The sequence below is a fragment of the Austrofundulus limnaeus genome, unplaced genomic scaffold, assembly GCF_001266775.1.
Source record: "Austrofundulus limnaeus strain Quisiro unplaced genomic scaffold, Austrofundulus_limnaeus-1.0 Scaffold286, whole genome shotgun sequence".
NCBI classification, from domain to species: domain Eukaryota; kingdom Metazoa; phylum Chordata; class Actinopteri; order Cyprinodontiformes; family Rivulidae; genus Austrofundulus; species Austrofundulus limnaeus.
The window spans coordinates 291,826-303,855 of NW_013952688.1; the positions used below are offsets into that span (position 1 = coordinate 291,826).

Consider the following 12,030-nt stretch of genomic DNA (forward strand, 5'->3'; position numbering starts at 1 on the left):
ATATATATACAGTATATCAAATGCAGTATATCAAATGCAGTATATCACTCTCTGCCTTTTTTTAAATGTAAAACCGCAATAAGTTTCAATATTTCCTTGTATATAACTGAAATATTCCCTCTCCTTCCCATTGTAATTTGCGCATATGAATAGTAGTTGTTTTTTTTTTTTTACTCACCGAAGTCAGAGGAGAAAAAACTTGTTTTATTTTTCTTTTTAATCACAGCAATGTAAAGAAGACTTGGACTTTACATAATGGCAGACAGTTTGAATGTTGTGGACCGGATTTTGGCAAAGCCATTTGATAGTCTTCCTTACAAAAAAAACTTAGAGTTAAGCATCAGGGCTGATCAACTCCTCAGATTAATTTGGTGCAAAAGGTGGGGAAAATAACAGGTCTTTTCTGTTGTCCTGGAATGACAAAGTGAGCTGGCTGACTGGAAGTGCTGTAAAATGATCTGTGACGGGGTCACAGATCATTTTCTTGAAAAGGAACGGAGTGTAGAATTTACGTATAAATCAACCAACACATTTTATGATGAAGGCTGAATTTGAGCTTCCCCTTTCTCAAAGACCAGCATCCACCACTAGACTATACCATCATCAATGTAAGATCTTGGTAAAAAAAAAAACTATGCAACACTGAATGGAAATAAATCTTGTGACATTGCAGTGTGAGGGTGTGTTGTCTGTTGTCTTGTGTCATGTCTCCCTCATGTGTTCTCTCGGTGTCATTTCTACTCATTCTTCTTCAGTCTGTTTCAGTGTCACCTTCTCTTTGTAATTATGCTCACCTGTCACTTGTTGTAATCAGTATTTTCATCAGCTGTTGTTCATTTTCTCTCATCCCCTGTTAGCATTTATTCTGGTCATGTACTACGTTGCTGGTTCATTGTTTGGTTCTTACCAACCGTTTGGATGGTCCTCGTCGTTTCCCCGTGTCTCCTGAGTATTTGTTGTTTTGCTGCCACGTCAGTGTTTTTGTTTTGTTTAATAATTCAATTTCTATTTGAAGCTCCTAGTCTCCATCTGGATTTGGGTTCTTCTCCTTCGTTCATCATAATAGAATGAACCAGCCTAKTTCAGAACCCACAGGGAGAATGAGTTTTTCTGAGTTCCCTGAGAAAGAAAAACTTGTTTCCCCCTTAAGTGAGTGGGGAGAAAATTCAGCTCAAAGAGTGGACAGGACCAAGCTGGACAGCTGCCAGATGCTGTCTGTCATCCGGGTGGGTGGCTTCCGGATGGCACCTGCTCAGCCCGCCTGGAGACGTGAGKACCGGGGTGTGAAGATTMAGGTCCTCCCATCCCCTTTTCTTGTGGAGGAAGAAGAGGAAAGGTCGAGGACGAAGTTCTGGGGAACTCACCTGGCATTTAAGACCACTCCACCTTCTCCACCGTCCGGCTCCTCTCAGTGTCACTGTCGCCGYTGGAGAAAGGCGGCGGCCCCTCCTGAGAGCGAGTCAGAATGTGACCCAGACCATGATCCCGAGAATGACCCATTCTGTCAAGGAGTTTGTTGGGTACTGCTCCACCGAGCCGATGGTTTTCTGCCCTCCAGCGCTGCCTTCGAGAGGTTCCCTAAGTCCTCGCTCTTCAGTGCCATCTCTGAGACGGTCCCGGACGCCTCCTGCAGTGCCACTGCTGAGAAGGCTCCTGCAATCTCCAGCCATCTGTGCCTCCGAGACGGTCGACGCTTCCACCTCCTGCGCTCCCAGCACCTTCAGGAGGGTCGATGCCTCCACCTCCATCTGTGTTCTGGTGAGGTTCGACGCCTCCACCTCCTGCACTCCCAGCACCTCCGGGAGGGTCGATGCCTCCACCTCTATCTACTTTCCCCAGAGGGTTGACGTTTCCATCTCCTGTGCGGAGGGTCTTGAGGGYAGGGAAGTGGTGGTCACCACCCTGGCTGCTGTGGCAGTATTCCTCACTGCAGCTCTTGTGGAGTTATTGTCCATGCCTGCTACTGCACCAGAGTCCACAGAGCCAGCAACAGAGTCCACAGAGCTGGAGCCAGCACCAGAGCCTTCAGAGCTAGAACCGCCACCTGAGCCTTCAGAGCCCCTGGGTCAGATTGTGAAGTCCCCGGGCCAGCTTGAGCCTACAGTGCCCCCGGGTCAGATTGTGAAGTCCCCGGGTCTGCCTGAGGCTGCTGAGGTCTCTACACCGGTCTCTGCTCCTGAGTCTACGCCAGTCTCTGCTCCCAAGTCCACACCGGCCTRTGCTCCAGCTGAGAACTCGCCGCCTGCAGCTGAGACCTCGCTGCCTGCAGCTGAGATCTCCGCATCGTCTGCAGCTGAGGTCTCACTATCAGCTGCAGCTCCCGAGCTCTCATCGCCAGCTACAGCTCCAGAGTCTTCTCTGCTGCCTACCCCAGAGTCCTCTGAGCTCAGTCTTCTCAGTGGCCGGGCTCCAGGCTGCCCACCTGAGATCCATCTCTTCAGCGGCCGAGTCCTGGGCCGCCCTCCCGAGCGCCATCCTCATTGTGGCCGGGCTCCAGGTCACCTACCTGAGATCCATCTCTTCAGCGGCTGAGTCCTGGGCTGCACTCTAGAACTCCATCCTCATCATGGCTGGGCTCTAGGTTGCCCTCCAGAGCTCTGCCTCCAACACGGCCTGATCCACGGCCGTCCTCCAGAGCTCCACCTCCGCTGCCGATGGGTCCACGGTCACCTTCCTGAGCTCCAGCTCCACTGCGGCCGGGTCCACGGTTTCCCTCCTGAGCTCCACCTCTGCTGCGGCTGGGTCCAAGGTCACCCTCCAGAGCTCCATCTTCGCTGCGGCCAGGTCTACAATTGCCCTCCAGAACCCCTGCCTCATCTTTYTTGGGTCCCTGGGCATCCACCTAAACTTCTTGCCTCCTCCAGATGTGCCTAGGGCCATCTTTGTGACTGTTTTGATTTTGTTTTATTTTGTTTTGTTTCCCAGGGTTTCCTATTGGTTTTTGTTTTTCCGTTTTGTTTCCTTGTCTGTTTTCATGTCTCGTAGTCCATGTTGTCTTTGTTATTGTTTCTGGCCCACTGTCCTGTGCTGTTGTTGTTGTTGTTGTTGTTGTTACCCACCGCCTCCCTCCCGTGTCCGTGTCGTATCGTCGGGTGACGATACGTAGAGGGGAGGTACTGTGAGGTTGTGTTGTCTGTTGTCTCCCTCCCGTGTCCGTGTCGTATCGTCGGGTGACGATACGTAGAGGGGAGGSACTGTGAGGTTGTGTTGTCTCTTGTCTTGTGTCATGTCTCCCTCATGTGTTCTCTCGGTGTCATTACTACTCATTCTTCCTCAGTCTGTTTCAGTGTCACCTTCTATTTGTAATTATGCTCACCTGTCACTCATGATCAGTATTTTCATCAGCTGTTGTTCATTTTCTCGCATCCCCTGTTAGTATTTATTCTGGTCATATCCTCCACTACGTTGCTGGTTCATTGTTTGGTTCTTACCAACTGTTTGGATGTTCATTGTCATTTCGCCATGTCTCCTGAGTATTTGTTGTTTTGCTGCCACGTCAGCCTTTTTGTTTTGTTTAATAAATCAGTTTTTTATTTGAAGCTCCTCGTCTCCATCTGGATTTGGGTTTGTCTCCTCCGTTCATCATAACATACATGATGATTAGTTTTTTTATGCTTGTTAAGCTAAAAAAATAATCCTATTATACTCGAGACAGAAACTTCCACCAGGCACATAGTTCAGTTCTATACCTCAGTCAAGTATCTATTACCTTCAGTTGTTGAGAAAATGCTGTATATTTCAAAAATAAAATTGATAAAATTAAATAAAATTGGCATCATAGCCTAACTAAAAGCCTTGAAAATGGCCTTTGTCTACAGTTTCTGACATGCATACTTTAGCATGTTTCAAACAATGCTTCGGGGGAAGGGTTTTCTGTGAGGTGGGAGCTAGGCTGCAAAATTGAGCTTCAGGAAATAGATACAGTGGGTAAAATAAGTATTGAACACATCACCATTTTTCTCAGTAAATATATTACTAGAGGTGCTAAGGACATGAAATTTTCACCAGATGTCGGTAACAACCCAAGTGATCCATACATACAAAGAAATCAAACCATACATGTCCGGAAATGAAGTTCTTTGTAATAATGTGGAATGGCACAGGGAAAAAGTATTGAACAGATAAAGACAGGGAGGTGTAAAGAGGAGAGGAGTGAAAAGAATTATCAGAAGAGTTGTCCAAGAGCCAAGGACCACTTGTGGAGKGCTTCAGAAAGACCTGGAATTAGCAGGTTTATTTCAAAGAAAACAATAAGTAATGCACTCAACCGCCATGGCCGGTATGCACGCTCACCACGCAAGACTCCACTGCTGAAGAAACAGCATGTTGAAGCTCCTRTAAAGTTTGCTGCACAACATTTAYACAAGCCTGTGWAATACTGGGAGAATATAGTCTGGTCAGATGAGACCAAKATTGAACTGTTTGGATGCCAMAATACACATCATGTTTGGAGGTCAAATGGCACTGCACATCAGCCCAAAAACACCATACCAACAGTGAAGTTTGGAGGTGGGAACATCATGGCGTGGGGCTGGTTTTCAGCATATGGTACTGGCAAACTTCAAATAATTGAAGGAAGGATGAATGGAAAAATGTACAGAGACATTRTTGATAAAAATCTGCTTCCATCTACCAGGATGATGAAATTGAAACGCGGCTGGACATTTCAGCAAGACAATGAGCCCAAATACAAAGCCAAAGAAACTCTCAGTTGGTTTCAGAGAAAGAAAKTAAAGCTGCTGGAATGGCCCAGTCAATCACCTGACTTGAATCCAAGAGAAAATCTATGGAAAGAACTAAAGATCAGAGTTCATAGAAGAGGTCCACGACCTTCAAGATTTGAAGACTGTTTGTGTGGAAGAATGGGCCAAAATCACACCTGAGCAATGCATGCCACTAGTTTCTCCATACAGGAGGCATCTTTAAGCTGTCATTGCCAACAAAGTTTTTTGTACAAAGTATTAGATAAATTTCAGGATGTGCGTTCAATACTTTTTCCCTGTGCTATTCCACCTTATTACAAATAACTTCATTTCTGGACAAGTATGGTTTAATTTCTTTATATGTATGGATCATTTGGGTTGTTATTGACATCTGGTGAAAATTTCATGTCATTYGCACCTCTAGTAATATATTTACTGAGAAAAATGGTGATGTGTTCAATAGTTATTTTACCCGCTGTATGTACAAATAGGCGATACAACAGCTGACATTCGCGGTAACGCATTGTGTCGCTTTCTGTTTTGCTGCTGATAGCTTGTAAAATGTGTTTGCTCGAGGACTCTTAATTTTCTGGATTATCTACCTTCTACACAGTTCTACTTCTAGTACATAAAACACTTTCAATAGTCTTTTTCTCCTACTGTTGGAATATGCTTAAGACGKTTTTCATCTTTCAAAACTTCTTGCTTTTATTGGTGTTTTTGGGATCTGCTAGCTCTCGCTAGCATTAGCTTAGCATCATGGCTACTTCTCACCAGACTCCAACTGTTCACATATGTCAGATGTTTAGTTACTTCTCTGCTTCCTTTAGTGATAGGGACACATTTGATAATGTAGTATTATGGTAGTTTTGGAGGCAAAGCTGTCTGATATGGAAGCTCAGATCTGCGCTGTTGAAATACCAATAGCTAGCCAGAGACCCTTAGGCAGCGCGTGGCCACCGAGAGTAGCTTGTACCTCTATTAGCGGTTCTCCAGCAGTCCCCGTGCAGCCAGGAACCTAGGCCAGCTGGGTGACGGTTCGTAGTAAGCATGGTTCTAAGGCCAAGGCCAGGCCCCCAGTTCACCATGTTTATGTTTCAAACTGATTTTCCTCACTCAGCAACACACCCACTGAGAAATTGACCTTGGTATTCGGCTGCTCCATTGTCCGAAATGTCACTGGTGCCCAGATCCAGCAGTCACGGTGCGAGGGGCAGGGTACATCCTGGACAGAGTATCGAAACAGCACTGGTGAATGATATTCTCATGGCCTCAGACAGTGGATTTGTGTCCATTCTTGTCCTGATAGATCTCAGTTCTGCATTTGATACATTTGATCACAATATTCTATTACAGAGGCTTCAGATTCAACAAACGCTTCTAACTTCTGGAAAAGTGTGTAGATGAGAAGCGTAAACTTGATGAATCCCACCTGTTTGTATTCAGGTGCTCATGCGAGGAGAGGAAATTAGCATAATTACCATCCCAAAAACACCATATAAGGGTATGCTTCCTGCCCCATATTCCAGAAAGTGTCCATTCATGAAAAAGAAAAAGTAAAAAGAACTTCACAAGTTTGGAGATTGAAGTCCTGCTCTCAGAGCTCCAGAAAAGAAAATCTGTCATTTTTAGCAGCTTCAGCTGTGGAAATAAAGGAGTTGCTAAAGCCGAGGAATGAAATGACGACTGCTGGTAATGCTGTGTCTCCCGTGATTCGTATACAGTCACAGAAATAACAATCCGAATCATATTCATCTCTCTCTAGTCCTGCTCTTGTTTTCCTTTGGTGAAATATTTTTAATTTATGTGCAATCAACTGAGTAAAATAATTTTCATTTATTCAGAAGAAGACCAATGTGCCAGTCGCCTGCTATCTCCCACACATGCAAGTGGTGTCAGATGTGGTTTGAAGCATTTTAAAATGTCTCCAAAATATGTCTTGCACTTTGGAGAAATGTAGGCATTATGGTGTAGATGAATGGGTTTTGTTTGTGGTGGGTGCAGATGGGAAGTGCATGGTGCAGGCGGCTGTTACAGTTGCAGACAGCCTGTTGATTTGTATGTGCTGTGTAGTTTGTAGTGGAATACGACTTACATGATTTGCATATTCCGGTGGGTGAAAGCGTACTGTTTGAGTCAAACTCAAACTGTACATTGGGTGTTTGTTATGTTTGTGCTTTATGGAGAGGGTGGGGGTCCAGCAAGGAGGATTCAATCATAGTAGGATGGGACCGGGGGTTGGTGTGGGCGTTATGGTGTAGATGAGTGGGTTTTGTTGTTTGTGGTGGGTGCCGATGGGAAGTGTATGGTGCAGGCGGCTGTTACAGTTGCAGACAGCCTGTTGATTTGAATGTGCTGTGTAGGTTGTAGTGGAATACGATTTACGTGATTTGCATATTCCGGTGGGTGTAGGCATACTGTTTGAGTAAAACTCAAACTGTACATTGGGTATTAGTTATGTGGTGCGCTTTATGGAGAGGGTGGAGGGTTTAGAAAGGGGTACGTGACCAGGGGCAAGGGGGGGTTGTTTTTTTTTTGTTTAGGTAATGTGTCAGGGTTTGGCTTATTTCCCAGTGGTAACCCTAGGCGATAGGTCAGGGTTGGGCCTGTGTTTGAGTAGTTATTCTTAGGTTTTGGGTTAGGACTGGGCCTATGTCTGAGTGGTTGTCATCAGTACTGGGTAGGGGTCAGGCCCATGTTAAAGTGGTTAACCTAAGTGGTAGGTCAGGATTGGGCCTATGCCTGAGTGGTTAAATTCAATGATGGGTCTGGGCTGGGCCTTTGTTTGAGTGGTTAGTCTGAGTAATGGGTCAGGGTTTAATATATGTTTGAGTGCTTAACCTGAGTGGTGCATTAGGGTTGGCCCTGTATTCGAGTAACCTAAGTGAAGGGTCATGGTTAGGCCTATGTTTGAGTGGTTATATTCAGTGATGGGTCTGGGCTGGGCTTTTGTATGAGTGGTTGGCCTGAGTGATGGTCAGGTTTGAGCCTATGTTTGGGTGGTTAACCTGAGTGGTGTGTTAGGGTAGGGCCTATATTCGAGTGGTTAACCTAAGTGGAAAGTCATGGTTGGACCTATGGTTAAGTGCTAAAATCCAATAATGGGTCTGGGCTAGGTCTTTGCTTGAGTGGTTAGCCTGATATATGGGTCAGGGTTGAGCCTATGTTTGAGTGGTTAACCTGAGTGGTGTGTTAGGGTTGGGTCTATATCCTAGTGGTTAACCTAAGTAGAGGATCATGGTTAGCCCTGTGTTTGAGTGGTTAACCTACAGTAAGTGGTGGGTCAGGGTTGGATCTATGTTTGAGTGGTTGACCGAAGTGGTGAGTCAGGGTTGGACCTACTGTATATCCGAGTGGTTAACCTAAGTGGAGGGTCATGGTTAGCCCTGTGTTTGGGTGGTTAACCTAAGTGGTGTGTCAGGATTGGGCCTATGTTTGAGTGGTTAACCTAATATTCCCAGAGGTCAAGTTAGTGTTTTTTTATGCTGGGTGAGGATGAATTGGAATGCTAGTTCAATCCATTCTGTGATGGTTCTATGTGCCATGGTTTTGGAGTGCTCCCGGTCAGGGTTAGGCTGTAAAGTCTAAAAAACATGAATGGAAGTCAATGGAAGGTCCGCACGGTGTCAAGAAACAAACGTGTGTGTGTGTGTGTGTGTGTGTGTGTGTGTGTGTGTGTGTGTGTGTGTGTGTGTTGTATAAAAGACTAAGAATGATTATTTGTATTACTTGTTCTTGGAGATGGAGATCCACACACAATCACATTTGAGATGCCACATTCACTTTGAGGAGCAATGACACAGAAATCACAAACATATAAAAACTATATTTTCGATTGAAATAAAATTGGATTAAGTTAAAGTTTAAGTTGTTAGTTATCAGTTACTCTCTGGTATTGAAACTCACAAATAAGACTTGTTTTTTTTCTAAACAGTTTTTTTCTGCTTTCATTTTTCTAGATTAACTTCTTCATTTTCATCAGGATAATTAAAATCCTTATGTCTAAGCTCCGAGCTCATCAGATGAGATACACCGACTACAAATTCAGGTGAGAGGAAACATGTCAATGATGCTGAGAAGAGTGGTGACATTAGGTCATAGAGATTCTAAAAATAAATGTTTATGAACAATTCAGAAATAAAACAGCTTCTGATTCACCCAGGCTGTATTGTTTCTCATGCTGTGTTTGTGCAATTAGTTTATATTGTTGTTTAAAGTATTTTGCACATCATATTTCCTCCACTGAATCATCACCCTATTGTGGTGGAGGAATTTATGCGCCTGAATGCACATGGCACTAGGACACCCTGGGTTGCAGATCGATGGTTGACTTTAAAGTCATGTCATCTGATCTGTGGCCGTATGTTTTGGACACTCAGGTGACGAGGGGCGTTGAGATGTCAACTGATCACCACCTGGTAGTGACTTGGATCAGATGGAGGGGGAAGATGCCGGACAGACCCAGTAGACCCAATTGTGTAGTGAGGGTTTGCTGGGAACGCTGGGCAGAAGAACCTAAAAGAAAGATCTTCAACTCACACCTCCGCCAAGTGGGGGACATTGAGTCTGAGTGAGCCATGTTTTGTGCCTCCATTGTTGAGGCAGCAACCCTGAGCTGTGGCCGCAAATTCGTTGGTATTTCTCAGGGTGGCCATCCTCAAACTTGGTGGTTAGGGTCCGGGAGGCTGTCAATCAGAAGGAGTCCTATTGGGCCTTGTTGGCCATTAGGACTACATAGTCAGTTGAAGAGTATCATCAAGCAAAGCAGATCACAGCCATCGCTGTTCCTGAGGCAAAAGCTCGGATGTGGGAGGAGTTCAGTGAGGCCATAGACAAGAGTCCCGATCTGCTCTGAGGAGATCCTGTCAAACCAACCTGCGGCTTAGGCGGGGAAAGCAGCACTTTACTATCATTGTGTTCAGTGTAGGTGGGGTGCAGTTGACATCAACCAATGATGTCATCAGGAGGTGGAAGGAATACTTCCCAGACCTTCTCAGTCTCATCGTACTTCATGTATGGAGAAAGCAGAGTCTGAGGACTTTGAGGTTGGCCTGTCCATAACTAGGGCTGAGGTCACTGAGGTAGTTTAAAAGTTCCATGGTGGCAGGGTTTTGGTGGTGGACAAGATCAGCCCTGATTTCCTTAAGAATCTGGATGTTGTTGGGCTGTCTTGGTTGACATGCATTTGCAACAGTGCTTGGACATCGTAGCAGTGCTACTGGGATGGAAGACTGGGGTGGTGGTTCCCCTCTTCAAAAGGGGGACCGGAGGGTGTGTTCTAATTATAGGAGCATCACCCTTAGCCCCCACTTAGCCTCCAAGAAGAGAGTCCCATTGATGGTCAAATGTCAGAWTCAAGAGGAATAATGAGTGTTCAGGTCTGGACCAGATCTTTACCCTCACTAGAGTTCTCAAGGGGTTATGGGTGTTTGCCCATCAAGTCTACACATGTTTTGTGGACCTGGAGAAGGCATTCAACTGTGTTCCTCAAAGTACATTGTGGGGGGTGCTATGCAAGTATGGGATTGTGGACCCATTGTTATGGGCCATTCAGTCCCTTTACAAGCGGTGTGAGAGTATGTTCCACATCGCTGGAAGCAAGTCYAACCCCTTCAGGGTGAAAGTTGGACACCTCCAGGGGTGCCCCTTGTCACAGATTCTGTTTATAACTTTTATGGACAGAATTTCTCAGTGCGGCCAGGGGATAGAGGGAGTCCGGTTCGGTGGCCTCAGGATTCCATCTCTGCTGTTTGCAGATGATGTTGTCTAGTTGGCATCATTGTATTTTGATCTTCAACTATCATTGGAGCGATTTGCAGCAGAGTGTGAAGAGGATGGGATGAGGATCAGCACCTCCAAATCTGAGGCTATGGTCCTCAGTTGGAAAATGGTGGATTGCTCTCTCCAGGTTGGGGATGAGGTTTTTCCTCGAGTGGAAAAGTTCAAGTATCTTGGGGCTTTGTTCCAAGTGAGGGGAAAAAAGGAGCATAAGATTGATTGACAGACTGGTGCTGCTTCTCCAGTACTGCAGACTCTGTACTGTCAGTCATAATGAAGAAGGAGCTGAGCTGTAAGGCAAAGCTTTCTTTTTTGTGGGGTTGGTCTTTGTTCCTACCCTTATTTATACTCACAAACATTTGGTAGTGACCGAAAGAATGAAACCATGGATAAAAGCGGTCAAAACTACTTTCATTTTTTGAAGTCTTACAGATTTTTTTGGAACCTCATTTTCAAATTTATCTAACATGTCAGATTTGATTTGATTTATTTATTTAACAGGAAAATATTAATAAATATCAAGCCTGACCCAYCATAATTGCTGTTTWACAGCAGGTTCCTGTTCTGCAGCACATAAAACACTCAGAAWTACAGCATCACAATCACATCATTATACACCATAGACACAAAAACAAACAAGCATACCAAATTTCAAAAAGGCAGCATTTGCAAAATAGGACGTCTAAATATGAGCACAACAAAAAGTGTCCAGCAGATGGCAGACAAGATTCTTCTTAAAGGGCTGTAGTTATGAAATGGACTTTATGTTTTGAGGAATGTCATTCCATGCTTTAGTATAAACATAGAAGAAAGACCTCTGGCTGTAACGGTTTTTAAACGTTGGTAATATCAGTTGTCCTTTTGTAACAGATCTTGTTGAATGACCACTTCCAGAATTTGATTTGGGCAGCAATGCATAGAGAGTTCCATACTTGGCACCTTGTAAGATTTGAAACTATAAATTAATACCACTATACAAAACATAATTCTGAAAAGTCAAGGCATCAGACAATGAAAYAACTGTACAGTGATGAGTCCAACCAGGAAGTTTGTTTATGAATTTTGTAGGCCTSTTATAGAGCCTAACTATGGGTTCTAAGATTTCATTTGTTGTAAGAGACCAAACAGGTAAACAGTACAACATTGTTGAGAGTATAATGGCATGAATATAGATATTTGAAACAGAAGATGTCGGATTGGATCTAATTTTTGAATAAACATATAATTTRTGTTTCAACTTAGTGGTTAAGACTTGTACATGATCACGATAAGTCAAATGAGAATCCAAAGTAATTCCAAGATATTTGTAGGTAGTGACAATATCAAGGGGTTTGTTTAAAAAAAGTGAGCTGGTTTGTTATATTGAAATGTCTCCTGGGTGAGGAAAAATACATGCACACAGTTTTTTGACATTAATTGACAAAAGATTATCTTGAAGCCAACCATGAAATGTCTGAAGATCTGTTTGTAACTGACTATTAACAGATTCAATATTGAAATCAGACAAAAAAAGACCAGTATCATCAGCATACTTTAAAATATTTGAATA

The 12,030-nt window shown here is 44.2% G+C and overlaps 1 protein-coding gene across 1 annotated transcript in view; it reads left to right on the top strand.

Moving 5' to 3' along the window:
* LOC106526660 (glucagon receptor) overlaps window positions 1-12,030 on the top strand; it is a gene marked incomplete at its 5' end in the record, with an annotated part of 69,833 nt that overhangs the window by 40,725 nt on the left and 17,078 nt on the right. Inside the window, 1 exon segment of the mRNA XM_014021300.1 lies at window positions 8,663-8,751. Coding sequence (XP_013876754.1) covers window positions 8,663-8,751 — 89 coding nt within the window.